The following is a 23,166-nucleotide window of genomic DNA, read 5'->3' as shown; positions in this document are numbered from 1 at the left end:
GTGTTAAGCATTTGCAAACTGGCTAGAATTGCTCAATAACAGACTTGAGTGAGTCGGGGTTTAATACCAGCTGAGGTAAACTGCGCCTGGAGAAGACCCTGCGGGGGCAGGACAGGTGATGGTGTCTGGAGATCCAGCTCCGCATGTTGAGCCACTCGGCCGTCCCTTTGGGCTGCGGGCCATCCTCCCTGTGCAGCAACACCAGCTGCTTCTGGGCCCGAACTGCACTGCCCTCCAACATTCGCTCTAACTGCAGGTGGAAAAAAATGTAGCAAGTAAAAGTAAGAGAATGTAATACTGTGATTTTATGGATGTAGCTGTACATGATAGCATTTCAAGTCAGAGGGAAGTAGTAACTTCAGAGGAATCGACTTAGTTAAATCATCAAACACTGTAGTTAAGTTGGCCTTTCTGACAGTGATACTACTAATAGCTGATCGAAGCCTTTCTCCATGGTAAGAATTTTACTTCAACTAATTTAATTTACTTAACTGTATAACAACATTTTCACATACAAAATATCTACCCTGCACGCCAGAAATGCTGTGTGTGTGTGCGTGAGTTTGGGGGGGGGGGGGGCTGGGGTGTCTCCAATTTATTTTATTTTGGAGATCATGGGTCAATTGTAAAGTTCAACAGAAATATGTTCCTCTTTCTCCAAGATATCCCTGCAGATAATAGAGAGACAAGCTAAAGAATATTAATCAGAAAATGATTGCCTATCATATGTGACATCATATAAGTGACATCATGAATAAGTGAAGGCAGTATCTTTTGCAAACGATAAGAGACATGACAAGAGACACTCATTAAATTTTGTTGCGGATCCGTAGCAGGGGGTAGAAACTATTCTTTCATTCTTATTATAATAAAAAAATCGGAGTCATGGAGTCTATAATTTTTTTTTTCGTGTTATGTGTGTCAAGAAGGCAGAGCTGAGCAGCCGCTCAGGTTTTCACTGACCTCGCCTACAGTGGGCTCCTGCTCACCCAGTCCCACAATGATGATGCAGTCAGCCTGGCGGATGCAGCGCTGGGTCCAAGGCGTGAGGCCAGAGTCAGACTGGTAGAGGACTATACGATGGATGTCTTCCTGCTGCCCAAGCCAACTGGACAGACGGTACTCGTGGACACTAAAGGGAAGATGTACAAATGTCAGCAACATGTCAACTGTTAAAGCAAAATGACATCCCTGAATCTTATATCTTTTTGTCTATGAGAATTAAACTGTAACTGCAACGCTGCTTGTGTCGTAAAGAAACAATCAGACAACATAACTAGTCATATCTCATCAGACTTCAAAAAATCTGAACTCAGTCTCAACTGGCATTACTATTATTTATTACTATTTACAAATGTCTACCTGTCCAGAGCAGCAGAGCCGAGTCGCTGTTTGATGATGTCACTGGTCAGGAGTTGAGTGGGACCTTCAGAAATCAGAAACATACATATAGGTAGGGTTTTTTTTAAAAAAAGAACTATAAAACTGCTTTGAATAAAGTGAAGTAGAATGGTTCTGGTTCTCCTGATCTTCAACAAGTGGACATGTATTTTATATAAGGTAGGTGTAGTCAGTAAGTAGTGCAGGTCTTCACTGCTGTACATGATCTTTATCTCTGTGAGTTTTTATCTCAGTCTTTAGCCACCGTTCTTTTGGCCCTTTTGGTCCAAAATTCAGCAATCAAAATAATTTGGTGTTTGTTACATCTTAGGCCTCATGCACAATGCTATAACAAGAAAAATGGAACATAGAAAATCGATGACTGACAATGTGCAGCAGAGGATGAACCAAAATAAGAGCAAAACCATCAGAGGATGCACATCTCTGATCGACGGTTTATATTAAGACAATATGTAATTTCAATAATAGCGATTCAACTATCTATTTATTTGTTATGTTACCTCCAATTTGAATAAAGAACTATTCAAAATGGTGTTTGAAATAGAAATCTGTTTCTGGCTCAAGGTACGTGTGTGGATGTTTAAGAGAGAGTTTGTATGAGGGTCAATAATAAATCATTATAAAATATTTGTATGAGATATGGAATTGAGAGGCCTAAGTTTACATTAGTATTTAAATTTGTATCATTTGTATTTGTGTATTGCAATTGTTTGTCTTGTTTTTTTGTGTGTGAATGTAATGTGAGTGTGTGTGTACCGATGCCACTGAGCGCATGCTGCAGCTCCAGAGTGAAGGAGGTGAGAGGAACCTCCTCAGACACAGGCAGGATGGCCACAGTGGACAGGTTAGAAGCTGGATTCCCTGCATCCCACTTACTGGTCGGGGTGTTGAGAGCCAGACTACGAGCTGCAGGGAGAAGGATGTTTCTCTTAATGGATATTACAGACACATATACAATATAATATGCTAACAACCATACATTTAACTACTTTTTGGAGTGTTTTAGCCAAACTGAGTGCTAGATGTTGTAAGTCAGATGGCAGTTCAAAGTTTGCATGATAACAATTAATGTACCTATTGTTTGTAAAGCAGATGAATCCAGTTCCACCCTGACATACACTAACAAAAAGAGAACATATGTACCAGCCAGGGGTCCATTGACTTGCTGCATGTTGCCCAGGATCTTCTGTCCCAGCAGGTGGATCAGCCTGGTGACAACTTGAGGATACCTCCTCTTGATGGAGTTCAGAGCTCCTTCAGGAAGTTTGGCCAGCTCGGAGTCTCTGACAGCGTGGACTGTGGTGGCTCGGTTCATGTGTGTCAGGGCCTCAACCTGATCAATCCACACAAAAAGAGTTGTACTGCAATTTGTAGTCTAGTGTATTGTAGTGTTTCTCCTGGAAGTGTGTCTTTATTGATTTAAATCTAAGAAATGTTCTCTTCACACTAACCTTATGGTTTTTGCAGTTGATAAAATCACAATTCAAATCCAGCACAGAATGCTACACGTATGGCAGTTTCTGATGACTCACCACACCTATTAAGTCACCGCGACCATACTCTCCAGCCAGCTCCTTCTTTCCATCATCCTTTGCAATAACAGAGCGCAGTCGGCCACTGAGGACGATGAAGGTGCTGTCTGATTTGTCTCCTTGCCTAAAAACAATAAGGCAATCAAGAAATGGCCACTTCCAACACTACTATGCCTGCTGCTGTCACAACCAATGTTTCTTTTTTGTTGTCGTGTCACCAAAAACACAACAAAATAGTGGACATTAAACACTTTCACCAAGGAAAGGGAAAAAAAATTGTTTTCATCTTTGGTTCCATAGAGAAGATACCTGTAGACAGCACGGCCGGCCTCCAAAGCCATCCAGTCCAGGGCGAAGTCAATCTGTCTGACAAATGGGGACACCCTCTTCACCACAGTGTGAGCTACGTTCAACACCACCCTGGGCTCCTCGCGCATCATCCTGCAAACACAAGAAAAACACACACGTCTGTAGCTTACAAACGTGTCTGAACAGCAAAAACGCAAAAAACAAGTAACTGAATGTTTTGCGCGTGAGCCTGATCCTACTCGTAGAAGTGAGCCTTGGATATGGAGAGGAAGGTGCAGTCTCTGTTAGCTCGGACAGTGAAGATGAGGGGCTCGCCTGTCAGAACAGCCAGGTGACCCACCATCTCACCCGGGTGGGTGACAAACAACAGGGTGTCCTCCTTGCGGTCAATCATACGCTGGTAAACGTGGAGCAAACCTGAGATGACAAACGCCACGCTCACATCCTGTCGACAGATACAAATGTTAACATTTAAACACTTAAACTGAAACTGTTGAACTGTTACTATTAATTCAAAATGAAACATGGTGTTTTCAGGAGTCCACAGAAATTAATAAGCTAAATTTGATACAATAAATAAATAGTATAGTTAATAGTGTTCACTTCTGCCTCTCTTCAGTTTACGTTGCACTTGAGACCAATCAACTGCTCCTGTTCATCAGTTCCCTCTCAAAACAAGAGGCCCTTTCTTCACCTCCCTCTTTCTCAGCCAACCAACTTTATCGGGGCAGAATTACCACACACCACTTGGTTTCTCTTATCTTTGTTAAACATAAAAGCTACACTGATAAATATTTGCATGTTAATAATCTACAAAAGAACTATGTGTAATGTACGTGCTCTGTTGTAGATAAAAAAACCACAGTGAATTATCACCAACTCTTCAGTCACCCTGAGCTCTATATTGTTATAGCGTCTTTGCGATTACTGACATTTAAAGTAACCGGAAGTTAAGAATCACCATGTCTTCATATCTACATCATAAGCAGGTCTTCTTCTATAGAATCCACCATGCTGAACTGTTTGAATCCGTGTTTCAGCAGTTGCTCAGCCCAAACCAAACACAGGCTCTAGAGAGAACCCCTTATGTTTGTACATTACCTGAGGAGCTGTAGGTCCTGCTGCATACTTGGAAGAGCAGAGTGAGTGGAGAGCTTTCAGTAAATTAAAGATACCATGTGGTGTTTCTGATCAGTAGTGGCCCTATGGAGCAATGTTCTTAGATGTTTTTTGTTTAGTTGTTTGCGAGGATGCACATCTCACACAAATGTCACCCGCACCTGACAACATAGCTTCAAAGATCACTGGGGCACACAAACACCCGTAAGGTGGTGGTTCTCAAAGGTTTCAGAGGCTCAGCAACATTTGACATGATTAGGATTCTTGACTTTCACAGCACTTTTTATTATTATTACTTATTATTCAATCCTTTTTTTCTCTACCCAGGCAAACACCTTATATGACTCTATGAGAACAAAACATGATTTAGCAAGTAAATATTTGATACTTGCAATTTGATCATTTGTTGTTAATACATTTTGGGATTTTAATGTACGTGTGTCCTGCAGTGGAAATGGTGGCCCTTGTTTAGTGCTTTCATAACCTGTTGCCTCCACAAAGAGCAAGTTTCTGTGAGTGTTGGTCCAAAACACTGACCTGGTCTCCCTGACGGGCCACAACTGTGCCAGCTTTAACCTGGCGAAGATTCACCCTCCCCTCCAGCAGATTGTGGTCCTGATGACATCAAATGACAACAGAGGAGTCATTATTACCAATATAATTACAGCACTGTTTGCAAATCACCTTAATATGGTCAAATACCTGCTCAACTTCCAAGTTTTTGCCTTGATATTAGATTTGGTTTCAGTTGACATTTGACACAGTACATGTTCTTTGTATTGTAAACTACCTGTATTTGGATGACCTGCAGCAGGTCCTTTTTGGCAGCTTGGAAAATGGCATTGACTTTATTCTGGTGGACATTTCCTGCTCCAGCATCACTATATTGGTAAACAGCTGACGGAGTGTGCTGCATTGTGACACTCTTCTTCAGAATAGACTGAGCAGACAGAGAGACAAAAATATAATGGTTAATATAATGGACATTAAACCACAACTGGACACTCATTCTAAGTGACCCTACTGTGTACCATGTTAATTTATAAATGCATTAAAAAGAGAGTGACATGCACTATCCTACAATCTTAGATTGAGCTTCATATCCTTTGTGTAAAGAATTACTGTGCATCCCAAGTACTGGGAAGTGTGGCTTCTAATTCCATAAGGGAAAAAACTGTTGTCTGAACTGACATATTCAGTAAACCTGACCTTAAGTCCCTGCCATGCAACCTATCAGGATTAAAACTAGCAAACTTCTAAAGATGTAGGAAAGAGGATTCTTCTCCAGAGACCTTCACAGGACTGTGAGGCGCTGTCTCCTCTTTGGCAGCTCTGTCCTGCTCATAAACTCTGTTGAGGGCAAATGACATTTCACCTGCAGGAAAAAAAAAAGGTTTAGTATCAGCAACAACCCTCAGTGACACTACACCAATTAAAATGGCTAGATGGGCAAGCATGTAACTATGCAGATGTGTCGAAGAGGATGCAGCATCTGTTACTGTTTAATAAACTGCTGATACTTGTCTTGGTGATAGTTTTCAGTGCAGCAGCAGTGACATTAACCTCAGCTCATTGTCAATTGTCTACTTTATGTCCATGTTTATTTACTATTTACTACTAATATGTGTAATATTTCGATTTTAAACATTTTACACAGTTTGAAGCGACTTACAATGGCATGCAGAGTTGACATAATTCAATGAATCATTATATATTACACAATCTCTATGGCCATTGGCTATCGTCTGATGACAAATTTGCCTCTGGGTGCAATATATACATATATATATGACCTATCAAGACATAAAAAAAGGCTTAAAATAAAATGATATACTATATGTGTGTATCTATTTATAAGAAATGGCACTTGGTGTGTATACACTACCTGTAACAGCCACTGGGGTAGAGAGGGAACGAGATTTCTTGTATTTTGATGAGGAGATGTCAGAGGAGTTGGTTGTTTCTGTTGTAGTGTGTATCAAGAAAGTAGAGCAGAACTTTAGACAATCATAACACAAATTACTGTGACCTGATGGGGAAAATGTTGAAAAAATGCTGTTGTTTCCAACCTGAATCCGATTTTTCGGTGCCCAGGTTATCAGAGTGCGAAGGCTGCCTGCGAAGGCCTCTCTGTGAATGAGTCTCACCCAGAACATGCGCCACTGACACAAGGGAGATAGCTTGACTCTCCTGTAACACACGCAATGAGCATTAGTAATTGAAAAATTCTATTCAATTGACAGGCTTCTCTTACTAAATATAGATTATGGTAAGAGGGACATGGTGGGAGGAGGTCAGCCAGAATGTGCTCCCCCTGTGAACTGATGGGTTTATTAGATTTCATAATAATAGTCTGCATCAGAGGTTTTGAACCTTTTTGAGTCACAACCCACCATTTTAGAACTGCAATCATCAACAGATGTTCCTACACACATTTCCTTATATTTTTAGTTACATTAAGAAATAATGCTTTGTTTACATTGACAGTTCTTTTTTGCCCCGTCACTCACTGTGTTGCTTTGATAGACAGGTTGGGTCCGCTGGTGGCGCTGCACCAGTCCTGACTGATCAGATGTTTCTCTGTATCATAGTCTTCCACGGCATAATTCTTAACCTCATGATTAAATTGTGTTCAACTTTGACGGTTTTCTCCGACCTGACTCTGGACCTCCTGATTTAGGGTTAGGGTAAAAGAGTCCTTGTCTAAAATATGTAATTTTATTTTGAATAAAGTACATTATTTTATTCTATACAACCATCTGGTGAGCCCCAGAAATTATCTTGTGACTCACAGTGAGGTCAAGCCCCCAGGTTGAAAATCACAAGTCTCCATCATTATTATATATAACTTTATAGAAATATTATAACATAACACAAATTCATGCAGTGCTTTGATACACAGTGCTTTCTCTGTCCCTCCATGCCAGGGATCAAACTACCGACCTTCTTGTTAGCAGACAACCCTATCTACCTCCTCATCCACAGGATGTTATAAATATTGAAATGGCCCTGCTGAGTTACTACTATTTCTCTTACTTTCGAGACATTGTTGCAAACCAGGGTAGAGAATGAAGTAGATGTGTGTGGGGTTGACAACAATAGTAACACAAGAGAAAAGTGAAGTCATCTGATGTAAAATATTTTGATGTCAGACCACACACAGTAAGATGAGGAAAAAAAAGAAAAGTACAAGTACCGTATTGAAAAGCTCAGTGGTCAGGCCAAGGTAGTTGTGTAAGGCAAGAAAGGTCACTCTCTGAAGACGCACCATGATTATCTATGAGAGGGAAACAGGATAAGACGGAGTTTACCACTGATAAAAATAATGATAGAAAGAAAGAAAAAACACAGGAGTAAATGGACACATAGGCTGAAAGGTATGCTGTTCTAGAAAATGTCATGTTGAGGATAAAGCAAACAGCAGAGATGATGAAGATAAAATACAAACATTTTACAGAATGTACAACAGAAGGAGACAAAGGGTGATGAGCAACATCAGACGTACAGTGATAATGTCTAGGATACTGAGCAAACTGTGAACACTGTCTCCTGGTAAAACTTCCTTCACCACAGCATCTGTGCCATCCTGCAGTAAGGAAACAATCACATTTTAATATGACAGCACAAGAACCAGAACACAGGTTAGATTTCCCACACACACTGATCATCAATATACACAAAGCAGAGAGCAAATGGGTGACAATCCATCACGGAGACTGAACGTCTTAGTGACTTTGTGATGCTGTAGGCGTTTCAGCATTTTGCTCTTACACTCTCATGGATGCACAGCTCCAGGCGGCCATCTTGAACCACGTAAATACTATCATCGGTGTCACCTGGACGGAAGAGTCCCTCACCCTGGTGCAGCTGAATCAGCACCATGTGACGACACAGCTCCAGAAAGAGAGGCTTCTCAAAGTGGCCCAGCACCCTAGTGACAAGACATATGCTATTTTATTACTACGTATGACAATTACCAACATTTCACACCACACATAACAGTGCAAGTTAAGGAATTCCCACAGTAAAATAAAAGAAATGAAGGTCTATTCAGTCATCGTGTCTGCGGTTGTGACTCTGTCCACCTGAATCTTGACAGAGATCTGTCCTTACATTCTGATCTGTTGCTCTCATTAACCTTAGTTTGACAACACCTGTAGTTACTGGTGGTAAAGGCAAGTTCAGTCAGAACCACTTTTATCCAAATGTATTTGATTTTAATAACTGCAATAAGTTATATTTGGTGATATAGCTCTGCTCTGAGACCTCCCTGCCCTCATGCATATGCATAAGGTACTTATGCCCCACTTAAGGAGCCTTAATGGAAGGCAGGGGAAGGCAGACCCAACGGTGCAGACATCAAGTAGGCAGCTAAAAAACAAGGCACAATAAGAGCATTGCCAATTGAATAATGGGAGGGGATCAGCTGAGCCATCAGCTGATTAGGGCTGGTATAGAGATCTGTTGTCAGCTAACATGCCGGATTGTGGCTGAGCTTGACTTTGTCATCAGCCTAAATTGACGATATGCTCAATCTAATTTTAATATTACACGTCTGAGGAGTTCTTTCAAAAGCACATATTTATTGACCAGAGCAAAAACACCATGAGCAGCTAGTACTCTAATCAGAAAGATTTTATCTGTTTAAAGTTTTGAATGTTTATTGTAGTTTTAATACAGAAGTCTACAGATTTAAACTAACAGTGTTGCCAAATGGGTTTCCACATTATGTGATGTGCTGGATAAAGCTGTGGTTTGGTGGTTGTTTTCCTGGACTGTGCAGCAATACACCGTCATGTGCTGTGATTCGATCCTGCATGGGCAAACTCAGGCTCCACCATTAACAATGAAAACTATTGATAGTGAGACAGGTGGTCTCTTTATGTGGCATATCTATTAGAAATTATAATTTTGATGAATTTATGTTTTTTCTTTATTTACGTGTTGAATGGAAATTAATGGTTGAGTAACATCCCTCACTTCTTTAACAGATGGTTGCTATAGGAACTGCCATCCTCTTGATAGTAACTGTTCTTCCACAGTCATACTTGTTTGATGTTGAAAATCATAACAGCTCGCAACTTATAAATTCAAACATCTGGTCTATAAAATATATTTTATATTTAAAATAAAAAGGGGAATTTTATCCATCACAATTTTATGAAGCTCCAGATCTTTGTCTTTAAACTGATGCTTTGTCCAACTGCAACAGGAGAGGATTTCCATAAAATGTACCCAAACTTTCCTTTCATTGGTTGCAGTTGTATTGTTCACATTCTAATACAATGATCATTCATTAGTTCCATATGTCACTGTAGGACTGCATAAGGACTTAATTCCTTCTCATGAGGAGCAGCTCGTTTTTACATACCTGACATTTTTCAACATGTACAGCACCTCAGAGGGGAGATGGGAGTTCTGCACATCAAACTCAGTCAGGTCGGCCTCCAGCAGACAGGGAGGGGGCTCCTTGGGCTGAAGGGTGGGGGGCTCCCTCCGGATACGCAGGATCCTATCACGACATGCACATATAAATAACACATTTGTCTACAAGCCATGTTTGATACAAAAGCTGCAATTTCAAAATTAAAAATAGCAAAAAGAATACAAAATATGTAGTTATCTTCAAATAGTCTCTTTAGACTCACTTGCGAGCTATAGACAGGACTTTGGTCCTCTTCCTAACTCTCTGTCGAGAGGCTGGGTTTGAGTTAGAGGCAGGGGCAGACGACAGCGTCTGAACCTGCAACAGCAAAAGATGAATAATTTGGATCATTGAAACAAACTATGGCAGCATTAGTGATAGTTTATATCATCATTTTGGGAAAAAGAAAATCCATGTCGCAGCAGCAGGGGGCCCTTGAGATAGAAAGGACCTTGTGCAAAATGTGTGAATACATGTTATGTCTATAAACACAGGCAACACTGAGCTTGATGTTTAAGAAGACACTGACCTTTCTCATGATCTTTCTGCCGTAGAACATCACCTTGTCTCTCTTCCTGAAGCGATAATGAGGAACACCAGCCTCCGCCTCTGAAAGACACCACACAGCCTATGTAAAACCAACTGCAATCTAGGTAATCTATCAACCAGTCGATGCCTCTCATGCTCACACTGTAAATCTTGTTTGAATAAAGTCACCTTTCAGGTTCACAAGATTTTTAATTCCTGAAAATAAGAAAGTCCATGCACTTACAACCAAGTGCAAATTTCTTGCAAATTTGTTTGCAGCTGTTATCTGGTTTGTTGCATGAGGTGGTGGCATTAATGTTTGAGCTGTACACTGCCCCTCAGAAGGACTAAACTATATGATTACTTTTACATTTGCATGTACATAACTTTAAAAAATATAATCAACTACCTGACTTATAACTGTTTAGACCTAACTCATAAACTGCATGCTCATAAGAACAGTGAATGTTGTCTCTGAAACACTAACAAATAGTCAAATCATCTTAGATGAGTCAACAGCTCGTTAATGTATGAACAGTGATTATTTACACACCGAAAATACAAAGATATAAATTAGACATAGATGTGCTCTAGAATAGAACATGGTGTACTGCATGCTGGGAACTGACTTGATATTTTGTATCTTCTGTAAAGAAGGAACACAACCACTCCAACGACTGATATCACTGTCACAGATCCAATCAGCACTGCCGTCCACTGGAAGAAAAAGAGGCAACAATATCAAAACATTTATACAGAACTGTTCATTGAAGAGTCAATGAACAGTTCAACAGGTCATTGAAAAAGCCTCTGCCTGTTCATGCTTTGTCTGCAATAACTGCAGGGACTTTAGCGCTTAACCCAAAAAATATAGATAGATACTGTGCTAAAAGACAAGAAAATGAACACTGACAGTAATATGTTCATTGCATTCCTAAATACAAAAAAACTGCCGTTTGTAAGCCTCTGTCAAATGACTGGAGTCAGAGATTGACTGTCACCATATTGATTTCCATCCTTTCTTCCACAAGCTGCTGCATCCTGGCCTTGAGCTCACTGCCGAGAGGAACCAGGCTCTGAAACAATAAGGAACAACACAGGGGGAATGACATCGACTGCACTCAAGGTTCGGCTGTGATCCAAGAGTGTGTGAGCAAACAGAGCAGAACAAGGACTATGTTCAGTTGAAAAATATGATGACAAAAACTTAATCCATACGCTTTCTTTAAAATGTCTCTAAAATAAAGGCACTGATAATAATAATCTGCTGAAAATCATAACGCGTTGTGGAATATTTGTAAAGCGTTGCCTTGTTATCCACAGAGCTATAAAAACTCAAGTGTTTTCATAACCTTGTGCCTGAGTCATTTTCCAAGGACGTGGAGCTTAAACAACTAAAGCAGTTCTAAACCTGTCTGTTGGCTTGTCCTGTGTTAATGGTCAGGAGCTACTGCAGAGTGAAGTTAAAAAACTTTGAGTTTATCTCACCTGGTTTATCTGCAATGATTTCATAGTCAAATGTTTTTCATAAAATAAAACAGAATTTGCTTCATTATTGTTCTCATGAGTGGCTCATGTATGATCTTGAATGATTAACTGAACTGCTGTTGTTTTTCACAAATTGCATGTTGACATTTTCAGAGGTCTGACACGATCTTCAGACCCAAATTAAGATTAAGATTCCTCTTTATGGTCCCACACATGCAAACATGGGGAAATTTGACCTCTGTATTTAACCCATCCATGTGAACGGAGTGACCACATATGGAACAGTGGGCAGCCATGAAGGCGCCGGGGGTTTGGTGCCTTGCTCAAGGGTACCTCGTGAGTGCCCAGGGGGTGAACTGGCACCTCTCCAACTTCCGTCCATGCTGGACTCAAACCGGCCACCCTCTGGTTCCCAAGCCAAGTCGCTATGGACTGAGCTACTGCCTCCCCAAAGTTCACAAGCTTTCAAAATAAAACCCCTGTGATTCTGCTCAACATTAAGTATGACAGTGATTGTATGAATGTTGCTGCTATAGAGATCAGTACCTGAGACACACATGAATGTTTGTGTCAGTCCAATATAGTGCATTAAAAAAAGAAACGAATGATTGATATAATCTGGCGGTGATTATGACCCTCAGTTTGATCCTGTTGCCGAGCACTGCTGTAGAAGAAAGCATGGTCCGCTTGGTTCCCAGACTGAGGGCACGCTGCCCCCCATTGACTGCAGTAATGGTCACCCTGTCATTCAGTTTATTTATAATGAACGTTTCATATGTCCAAATCACACCAAATTTGACACTACACTTCCTTGGGGCGATAAGAATACACATGCAAAGAATGAAGATAAGATGAGTGCCTCCACATACAGGAAGACAGACGTTTGAGGAATTAGTAGGTAGATGAAGTGCAATGAAGGTGTTGCGAAAAGACATACTGGGTGTATGAGGCAGCTCTCCTCTTCACTGTCGTCCTCCATCCCTGTTTAAAGACAATAATACAACATTTTAAAAGGCAGTCTTTAAGAGTGAAATTGCAATGTGATCAACACTTTAAAGTTCCACTGTGTACTATTCACGTGAAAAGGATCTATTGGCAGAAACTGAATAAAAAATAATCCTAGTGATGTTTTCACTCATTTGTTTCATCTACATCATACAAATTGTAATTTTCTTTACCCTAGAATGGGCCCTTTATATTTTAAATACTTTATATTCATATTGGGAGCGGGTCCTCTCTCTGGAGGCCACCATGTTTTTTTTACATTAGTCCAAACTGGACAAACTAAACACCTTTTGAGTTTTTATGACAACTGAAGGCTACCACAGGTTCTCTGTCATGTTTGGAAGGAGAGGGTGAGGAGAGAGGTATTCAGCTGCAACATGAAACTTCACCACAGATGTCACTAAATTCTAAACACTGAACCTTTAATATTTCAAATTAAGACCTGTAAAATTTCATTTGAGGTTTTGTTTTTGTAATCACTAAGAAGACAACAGGTGAAAAGCTACTGTAGCCATTATATATTAATAATAGCTTATGACAAGAAGTCTGACACTTTAGAAATAACAATCAATGTACATTCTGCACAATCCCTCCTGCTTATAGTATTTATTTTATTTTTTGCCTATAGTACTTATTATTTCATTTTTCTATTTCATTTTTGCTTCCTATTTTCTATATTGATAATTGCACAGACACACCACAGAAAATTCCATGTATGGATACACCTACTTTACTAATCCTCGATTCTGATTCTGAATAGGAACAGTGATGTCTTGTTTTACTCCCAGGGGTCCGACACATGCAAAACAACACACACACACGGACTTTACCCAAACCACACCGAGGAGGGGGACGTGCACTCAGCTGACTCTCGGGTCACAGAGGCAAAGGTTTGTGGGGGAAAGACCACCCCCCACCCCCACCCCCACACACGATTGCAGCAAACGAGGTCACACACACTCGGTGTTTGTAACCAGACCCCCCCCCACCCACCCTCATGCACTTTAACACTGCTTCAGTCACAAACACACAACTCTGGAAAACGGTCCAGTCAATGGTATCAGTCCTTTTACCAGACTTTGACCACGACAGTGTGACAACACGACACCGTGCAGTGTGCAGGCGAAGCCGATGAAGTCCCACTGTCAGCGCTGTGATGTCAGCCTGCAGCTGGAACTTAACAAGAAAGAAGAGACGTGAAAGTTCCCGTTAACCCCCCCCCGCAGACATTAACTCTCCCTCTCCTGCCTGGCACTCTGCGCCCGCGGGCTCATCCTCCTCCTGTGAGGTCACAACCCGCAAGGACGAGACACACGTGAAACCCACGCGCAGCGAGTGCGCGCTGACAGAGCGCACCGGAAACACGAGCCAACACACACAACACACCTGCGAGTACACTGACCGAGTGTTTTCCCCACTCACCTTTCTTCTGTCAAACTTTCTGTGTGTACACGCCTCAACAACAGTGTCAGGGCGGCACACCGAAACACAATCTGTATATCCGGTCACACTTCAGACTAAAACCACTGACATGTGCGGAGACCCCCCCCCATGTGACGCAACAGGCTGGATTTGATATTTTCAGTGACACAGATTACATCGATATTTAAAAAGAGCAGTTGTTTGCGATTTTGCTGTGTGCATCCTTTGTTCACATATTTTTATTCAAATGAACTTAAACTACACAAACACTAGAAAAACAAATAAAACTGGGGTTATAAACCAAGTTTTACATGAGCAAATACAAACTGATACAGGTAAAGTAAACAGAGAACACATAATATTGGTAATATAGACAAGTAAAATATGATATAGATAATATAAACAGATATTATATAATATTGGAAATGTAAACAGATTGTATATGATATAGATAATATAAACATCGAATATACGATATCGGTAAGATAAACTGATGGCACATAATATAAACAGATGATATATAACATAGATGATATAAACAGATAATATATGATTAGATTAGATTAGATTCAACTTTATTGTCATTGCACATGTCACAAGTACAAAGCAACGAAATGCAGTTATTGATAATATACACAGATGATATATAAGTTTTGTTAGTAAAAACAGATAACTTATAATATAGATAGTACAAACAGATAATATAATGTAAATAAACGTCTCGATTCAAATACACAGGAAGACGTTTTTACAACTTTACATTTATGTATGTAGAATAATGCCAGTCAAAGGCTGCAAAGAAAAAAAATCCTTTTCAAATGATCTCCTTTAAACTAACAGCACGTTTTAAAAGCAAAGTATAAAAGTATCGTGGGCATGATCCAAAACACAGCGACAGAATCATCCACTACGTTCACAGAGCTGCAGTTTTTCTCCATCATACTTTGAAGGGTGATCGTCTTCCTGTCTGTGATTTCACGCTCTGTCGCTGACGCGTGAGAACTAGTATCGTGGAATGTGATTGGCTGATGGCCGCGCCTCTCAGCCAATCGCTGCGCATTTCCTTACACCGTCACCCACGTTACTGACACAGGAGCGACTGTGTGCTGAAGGTGAGAGGAGAGAAATGTTGCATTGTTTCAACTCTTCGTTTAAATGTGTGAGCGGTGTACAATTATAACAGTTTAAACTGTATCTAATAGTTCATGTTAATCCACAACTAGCTTGTTAGCACACGACGTAGCTTCCCGATAGCTCGTAAGTTAGCATTAGCTAGCGACTGAACGAGATACCACTAGGTAGGCAGCACAGCGTTTAAAGGTTTACCGTGTTTTCCTCATCTGATCGCTCAAACACTTTGAACAGTGTGGTTAAAAACTCTACGTGAAGATGTTTTTAATTGAACTCTGTTGAATTGAATTGTGTTTATAAAGTCATGTGGGGAAACTGCAGCTTGTGTACAACAACACAGTCTAGACCAGAGGACATGCAAAGAACATGTAGGAACAAAACAAATCTATGACAACCATTCATCCGCTCAAGAAGCCAAAACAAACATTTGGAAGCAACTTCATAATATATTGTTGAAGACGGTGATTTCACTGGACTAATTTAATGCTTGTTATATATTATAGGTTCTTTATTAATTTGCATTTACATGATTATAATTGTTCCTCGTGAGAAACAAGATGATCACCTTATGCCTTCTCTGCAGGTTTTCTCTGCTCTCTGAGGAGGAAACCCCGGTGCCATGGGTGTGTTGTCTACTCTGATTAGGGGTCTGGTGAGAGGAGCGGACAGGATGTCAGAGTTCACCAGCAAGCGAGGATCAAGGACTCATAATAAAGGCAGGGGCGCGAGGCCCACTGGACTGAATCTCTCGAGCAGAAAGTTTCTGACCATAAGAGCCATGATTCCAGAGTTTGTGGTGCCCAACCTGGAGGAATTCAAACTGAAGCCCTACGTCTCGTATCGCTCACCAAGAGGAACAGAGCTTCCGCTCACGGCACAGAGTGTGTTTGCTGAGGTGGTGGCCCCTCAGATCAAGAAAGACATTGAAAATGGCACTTTCAGCAAAGAGCAGCTGGAGAAATATGGCTTTGAGCCCACACAAGAAGGGAAGCTCTTCAAGCTCTATCCCAAGAACTATGTGCGTTAAAGATACTCTTGTTGTAATGCATTCAAAAGTGAAGGCACAGGTTTCTTTTCAACTGGACTTAAAGCTGCAGATCCACACGAGGAGGAGACACATCACAACTGAGGCTGGCCTTTATGTTCAGGAGACCAGTTTCCTTCATGTCATTGATTTTTCTGTTACTTAAGTGACCGAACAGAATAAACCTGAGATCCATGTGACAGAATTGTTCATTTATTATTGCATTATTATCAGCTGAACAGTTCGAGCTAATCAGCATTTATGTGGGTTGCGGTTTTGCAATAAATTATTAAATGAACATGGTTGTTCTGAGGCATTTATTCTGAACTTCTTAAATTAAAAAAAAAAACCTTTCACTGGTGACAAAGTTGAGATATACACAGTGATTGCAGAAGTTGTCATTTATTGGTCAGAAAGTGCAATGAATGTAACCAGCTGTAAAAAGTGACCTCTTCACATTTTAATCAAAAATTCATCAAATGGCAAAAGTCACCTCAGATTTCGGGGCAGCAGCACAGACGCTGACTGAACTGATGCAAACAGGGTTTTCTAGAGGAGGTTCACAAGCTGGTCTGGGATAAAAATCACATCAAGCACATTAAACCTTGTCAAAATGCCATTAACAATTAAATCAGAGATACAGGGGGCCTGGACATGCAGAGGGTCACAGAGAGAATTTCCCTTTGAGACTCAACAGTCATCCAAAACATTCACACATGCTGCATGGTTCCCTAATCCATGTGTTAAATTCATGCTGGTGGTCAAACAAGGTGTATCAGAGAAAAAATGTCCATAACAAAATCACAATATCAGTTTTGGGTGAATGGTTGTATTGTAGTAAACAGTATAAGGACTGTACACAATGTGTTTAAATACAAGTTTATAAAAATCAATGTATTTATGAAAATAGAGGGTTTTGTTAATTAAACATTTTGCGATAAGATATTGCATAGGGAAAGGAACTTGATGATAACAGTATATCATGCCCAAGACATAGCTGGGCTTCAAATTCTGCTTAGCTTTGGTTCATTTTATAATTTGATAGAAGATATTTGCTGCTCTAATTCCTTTTGAGCCTCATCTATCGTCCAGTCCCAGCGCCACACATGCATCATATGGTCGTAGAATGAGCAGCTTGCGAGTAGACAGTACAGTGAGGGAGCATCACCATCAGGGTTGAGGGCAGGCCCTGCTGTAGGGGGTGAGGACAGTGCTTCAATGCCCTCTGGGATGTATCTCCCGGCATCATCCTCGAGGGACGTGTCAAAGCTAGCAGTGGGAGATTCGTACTGAATCCTTAGGTGTCCCCCTCCCCTGGTCTCTATGAGGCTTTCCTTTGGTTCTGCAGGGGGAGGGGAGCAGGGAGCAGGCTGCTCCAGGGACAGTCGGGACCAGTCAGCTCCGTACGCGAGTGAGTTGTGAAGGATGTAGGAGGCGACGACAGGACAGGCTCCCCCACTGGCCTCTGGACAGTGACAGGAGAACAACATGGTTACAGGGAAACTCTGTGTATTAGGACAGTTACATGTTTTCAGGCCTTCTTTGCATGAATGAATGAACAAAGAGAACACACACATATTGTGTCCAATTACTTCTAAACCCTTGCAATTTAGGCATCACATGTTACAGGAAACTACATTTCCACCCTTTGTATGTGACTTTCAAAGTCACATTTAAAATCCAGAGCGAGTATTTTCCATCTTTATCTCTCTTCCATGCTCACCTAGGGCCTGCTGGCAGTGAAGGATGTGGAAGTCGTTGTGCATGCAGGCTGCCAGCAGCAGGTCCTGATGGGTCGGATGCCACTTCAGCCTCCATACTCCACCACCCACAGCTATCTCACTGAGAGGCTGCTGCATGTTCCTGCCATCCCACAGCAGAACCTGCTCATCATAGCTGCAAGAAGAGAGGCCAATACCCAGACTTACAAACACGTTGAAATCACAACTGACACAACAGTTCACATGTCACTGGAATATTTACCTGCCTGTAGCCAGGATGTGTTCCCGATGTGGATTGCTATGAATACTGCACACACCCATTGAATGCCTTTAAGAGAACAAGACACAAAGTGTCACTATGCTTCATCTAAATGGACAGCCCTGATTAACGCATCAGTACTCACTTTTTACTGGTAAATGTGGGGCAGGAGGGACCCACCCTGAGATCCCAACCTTTAAGTTTGCAGTCATCACCACCTGGTGAGGAAAGACAAACAGTTTACATGCAAGGATGTAAACAATTATGAACTTGTGCTAAAAGTAGAATCGATCAAAATCTGCTTTATGATCAAGGGCTGATAATGGAAGGGGATAGGAAAAGAAAAAGATTGTCCAAAACAAAAGCACATGATATATTCAGGTATTAATTTATTCTGGCAAAATACATTCCTATTGTAACTTCTTTTGCTTTTATAAATACTTGAAAAAGAAGAAACATTTTTTGTTAAAAACTGACAAGTTTAGCAGTTAATGTAAAAGCTTTTATTATCTGCATATCAGGTGGGCAATGTGTTGTGCGAAGTGTTGGAGAAAGTAAAGCAAATATTCCTTGTCAGGTCTTGTCTCCTGAGTGAGTCCCCTGGTGCACCATACATTTCTTGATAATATTTTATAAATGTCAACATAAATAATATTTATCTTTCTTTTCTTTTTTTAATAAAGTATAGATGTATTTAGGTCATACTCTCAGCATTTCCTCTAGCTGAGAGTACCAATCTGCTGATCCCAGAGTCACTTTGGTAATTTAGGATCCATCCACTACGATTACATTCTAGCACAAACATCATGGATAACTTTTTTTTTTCTTCTGTAGGATTATTACCTGCTTGTTTTCATCCACAAGTTTAAGACAATAAAAAAATTATACACAATATGCTCTTGTATGACATACTGTAGTTGTTGCATTAACTTCTTCAATTGTTAGGTACTGTTAAGTTACATATTTTTTCAGATATGAACTCAGAAAGATGTCTGCACAATTGGGTCTAGACTTTCTTCTGAGTTTGCCTTTCACACATGAGCAACACCAGGAGATACTCCACTGAGATGCATTCACAACACAGAAATCAGAAAATCCTGCTGTGGATATCCTGCACATCAGCTCGCTCAGACAAAGTTCTTACTAGGGGGCTGGCCTGAGGAACTCCAGAGAGTGTCCAGAGACTATCACGCGGACATTTGCATTCTGATAAACATCCCCGTCAAAATAAAATGAAAATCCGTGTTCAAATATGTCCATTTTGATAGGCTGGCGGCCACAGAAAGAAAAGAGGTAGGGAGGGTGATTGACCACAGCTATAAATGCACTCATACCAGAATAAACCAGCTGTGTATCCCAGTATGAGAAGGCTGAGATCCAGGCCTCAAAGTTGTGGGCCTTCCACTGCGACAGACATGTCAGAGCACCCTCAGCCAGAGAGAGCACACTAACACAGCCTGCAGAGTCACTGCACACTACCCGCACATCACTGCTGCTGACACAAACAGGGGACACATCAAATCAGAACTTTGTATTTGTACAAAATATTATACTGTTCATTGGAAAAGTATCTCACCTGTCCATTCTTCCAGTGGACCAATCTAACGACAGAGCCAGCCGCTCTGTGCCCACCTCCAGACTGCTCAGAGTTTGCAGACTGCGGCTGCCATCATACTGGATACACACGTTCATGAGTGCAGACCACAACAACAGCCACACCAAGTCTAACTGACAGTTGGATTTACTGTGGTAGGACAGGCTGCTTTTAACCAACATAACACAGTTTTGTTCGAGGATGATTATTAAGTGTGCTGTCAAAAACCATATATGCTGACTTTGTAAACAAACATCAGTTAAATTCCGAATGATATAAGACTTCAGTGACTGTGATTCCTGTGCATGTTATAATTTCTCACCTGACTGTCAGACAGTGTGTACAGCTGCAGCTCCCCTGTCGCAGCTGCTGCTCCCAGCACTGCCTTTCCTGACACTGGCACATGGCACCTAAGAATATGCAAAACAATCAATAAGCAGGGGAAAAAAACAATGAAAGACAACAGTCACATTGGTCAAGCCTGGTTTCTTACCATTTCAGATCTAAAATGGCAGCAGTGTCCATTTGCTGCAGCTCAGTGAGAGGCGGACCCACTGATTCCTCCCGCCGAAAGTCAAAAAGGTACAAACGACCAGTCCGTCTCGGCGTGGCATCCTCTACCCCTACCTACATGAAAAATACGGCATGCATCAAGCTACAGCAGGAAACCAACAGGAGCTTGAATGAGTGTTACGCTATTTTGTAGCTACTAGTGCGACATGAAATCACAAAACTTAAAATCAAACTTAAAATCAAAAAAACTATATTTTTTGTTGACAATGAACATCACATTTCAGTACTATTTTAACATTTAGAAATATTCATCTCTTATTCCCACATTTTGCCACATCACTATACAGGCTTAATATGGTGAACATTACAGAACAACTAAAATTCTAACATTTAATTGAAATTACAGGGTTCTTTGGTTCAGTTCAGTCCAGAAGTCATCAGGCCTTTAAATATTCCCAAAACATTTAAACTTAAATGAAACAATGACCATGAGGAGAAAATATTGACTCTGATTTCAGGGTGTTACCATCCACACTGAATAAAAAAGTGCTACTACTAACTAATAAACAAATGTGTTTAGCAGGTTAGGATTTCCAGAGTTGATGTGTGTGGGAAACGAGCCAGACTGTACAGATTTTTGGGGAACGATGCCAATACCCATATTAGGTAGTTAAAAAAACTTTTACGATATAAAAAAGTAAATGATAGATTTTGAAAGATTTAATTTCCTTATGAAAAATAAAAATAACTGAGGCTTGATGTTTTACATTTAAATACTATTATAAAGAACTACAAATAAAAAGAAAACAAATCATCAATCAAATAAATATTATACACATAATAGATTTAATCTTTACTGCATTGTTTATTCTGTACTATAAAAATGTAATATTATAAACATAAACACTGATATTCATACAGTATGTCTGTGGCACTGGTTGATAATATGGAGAGCACCATTAACTCAGGACAACCTACTAGTAACTCCCTTGCCCTAATAACTTGATTATACACACATTTAGGAATATGCATTAAGATAGAACAGTGAAGGTACAGATATTGACAAAAGGCCCTTAAGATGGTAGCAGTTATTTTTATCTGATCTACTGTAAATTACATGAAATAATTTAGTGTTGACAAGCATGAGTTTGTGTCCGTATGACAGGGGACGGATGTACACCACAGTGTGGACTGACCGTGTTTGAACTCACCCCTTTGTGCAGCTGATATGTCCCGCAGACCAGGATGTTGTGGCACGGAGACACGGGACACCACTCCACCGTGTCAGCGCTCAGCTCCGTGTCAAACACTTGCAGACTGCGGGTCCTCGACTTCCAGGCCATGACCGCTTGCTCTGCGTAACATCCCCGTGCTGGTGCGCTCGCTGAAAGCAGCAACAACACGCCTCAGCTGCAGAACCAACAGTGACCCCACACCCGTCTATAAGTAGTAATCCTGGAGCAACATCACCTAGCTAGCATGGCTAACTGAGCTTACTGTCTGGTAGCTAGCTAGCTAGCAGGCTATAATGACCTCACTGCAGGTTCACGCAGTGCAAACTGTCATGTGCGGACATTTCAGAGTGTGAACAGATACTCGGTGAGTCACTGGACTCCAATCGACGTTTCTTTACTCGTGAACATTCACGCAGCTCATCAGTGTCAACAAAACTCACATGTCGGTCTGCCCGGTGCTCTGGTTCCGGGCTGGAGAGTAGTGACGTTGAGTCACATGACCAAGCAGCGCCTACGTCATGAGCGAGCGGGTGGTGAACTTCCGCTTTTTTCTTTATTTATCCAGATTTTACAAAACAAGAGGGACGAAGTAAACAGAAGAGGTCCGCTTCTGCATGGACTGTGGTAAAGCAAAGAAGTTGAGCAAGGACATACGTGTGTCTCAAAGTACTTGCACCTAACTTTTTTGTGTATTTGCTTTTTTTTGTTTAAACACCCCCTTTTCATATATTTGACAAGACTTACGTATTGTCCATACCAGCTATGTAAACCAGTACAAATGGAATGTTGTCAACTTCTTCACTAATTATTCTGCCTCAATGACCAAACGAAGGCTCTCTCCCACATCTAATCTGAACCATTTGTGAGCAAAATATGACACAGTAAATAATCACTTCATAGAAAATATCTCCCCACTATGTTGCTGGAAGTTAAACCCTGTGCGAATCAGAGCAGTGTTATCAATCAACTAAACCTCAAGCATGTTTTCAGGACATAAAAACCTTGATGACCCACAATTTTCTCCTATTAAACTCAGACAACACCGGTTTTAATACCCTAAACACCTATCTAACGAGCTACTCTAGATGGCATCGCCCTTGCCTCCAGTGAACCTGTCAGGAATGTGGGAGTTATTTTTGAAAAATCAGGCACATCCTGTCTCAAAAATATGCAAAGAAACTTGTCAATGCCTTTGTTATGTCCAGACTTGATTATTATAATTTGGTATTATCAGGCTCGACCAATAATTCTTTAAAGACTGCAGCTTGTCCAAAATGCTGCAGCCCGTGTCTTGTTAATTGCTAATAGACAATTATCCTGTATTACCTTCAATACAATGGCTTCATGTTAAATTTAGAATATAATTAAAACTTCTTCTCCTCACCTACAAAGCCCTTAATAACATGGCACCATTATACCTTAAAGAGCTCATAGGATCATATCACCCTACTAGAGCACTG

General features: G+C 40.8%; 3 protein-coding genes across 12 annotated transcripts in view; 1 reads left to right on the top strand and 2 right to left on the bottom strand.

Moving 5' to 3' along the window:
• Nucleotides 1–14,338, bottom strand: part of pnpla7b (patatin-like phospholipase domain containing 7b) — a 53,359-nt gene extending 39,021 nt beyond the window's left edge. Inside the window, 24 exon segments of the mRNA XM_069524349.1 lie at nt 68–250; nt 964–1,132; nt 1,363–1,426; nt 2,158–2,307; nt 2,545–2,734; nt 2,934–3,057; nt 3,243–3,374; nt 3,482–3,687; nt 4,899–4,976; nt 5,152–5,301; nt 5,654–5,736; nt 6,247–6,324; nt 6,431–6,551; nt 7,558–7,666; nt 7,668–7,743; nt 7,863–7,947; nt 8,133–8,292; nt 9,733–9,873; nt 10,010–10,104; nt 10,316–10,395; nt 10,944–11,031; nt 11,316–11,390; nt 12,740–12,783; nt 14,230–14,338. Of these exon segments, the coding sequence (XP_069380450.1) occupies nt 68–250; nt 964–1,132; nt 1,363–1,426; nt 2,158–2,307; nt 2,545–2,734; nt 2,934–3,057; nt 3,243–3,374; nt 3,482–3,687; nt 4,899–4,976; nt 5,152–5,301; nt 5,654–5,736; nt 6,247–6,324; nt 6,431–6,551; nt 7,558–7,666; nt 7,668–7,743; nt 7,863–7,947; nt 8,133–8,292; nt 9,733–9,873; nt 10,010–10,104; nt 10,316–10,395; nt 10,944–11,031; nt 11,316–11,390; nt 12,740–12,781 (2,679 nt within the window). The 5' untranslated portion in view covers nt 12,782–12,783; nt 14,230–14,338.
• Nucleotides 14,339–15,204: 866 nt separating this feature from the next.
• Nucleotides 15,205–16,682, top strand: mrpl41 (mitochondrial ribosomal protein L41). Its single transcript, XM_020108293.2, has 2 exons — nt 15,205–15,341; nt 15,944–16,682. Exon 2 carries the CDS (start codon nt 15,980–15,982, stop codon nt 16,385–16,387), a length of 408 nt encoding a protein of 135 aa, XP_019963852.2. The 5' UTR covers nt 15,205–15,341; nt 15,944–15,979; the 3' UTR covers nt 16,388–16,682.
• An 88-nt stretch (nt 16,683–16,770) lies between these two features.
• dph7 (diphthamide biosynthesis 7) lies at nt 16,771–22,278 on the bottom strand. Of its 10 annotated transcripts, none has more exons than XM_069524328.1 (10): nt 22,147–22,278; nt 21,668–21,855; nt 20,452–20,585; nt 20,281–20,368; nt 19,941–20,038; nt 19,699–19,859; nt 18,510–18,582; nt 18,368–18,433; nt 18,108–18,280; nt 16,771–17,849 (listed from the first exon to the last, which is right to left on the bottom strand). In XM_069524328.1, the coding sequence occupies exons 2-10, from the start codon at nt 21,812–21,814 to the stop codon at nt 17,416–17,418; spliced, it is 1,374 nt and encodes a 457-aa protein (XP_069380429.1). In that variant the 5' UTR covers nt 21,815–21,855; nt 22,147–22,278; the 3' UTR covers nt 16,771–17,415. The 10 variants fall into 10 exon arrangements, with proteins under 10 accessions (XP_069380429.1, XP_069380432.1, XP_019963848.2 ...); XM_069524331.1 differs by having other exon boundaries at nt 19,699–19,856; XM_020108289.2 differs by having other exon boundaries at nt 21,683–21,855.
• Between the last annotated feature and the right edge of the window lie 888 nt (nt 22,279–23,166).

The sequence above is a fragment of the Paralichthys olivaceus genome, chromosome 4 (genome assembly GCF_024713975.1).
Source record: "Paralichthys olivaceus isolate ysfri-2021 chromosome 4, ASM2471397v2, whole genome shotgun sequence".
NCBI lineage: Eukaryota > Metazoa > Chordata > Actinopteri > Pleuronectiformes > Paralichthyidae > Paralichthys > Paralichthys olivaceus.
The sequence above is the reverse complement of the archived record's forward strand: the minus strand, read 5'-3'. Positions and strand labels throughout refer to the sequence as shown.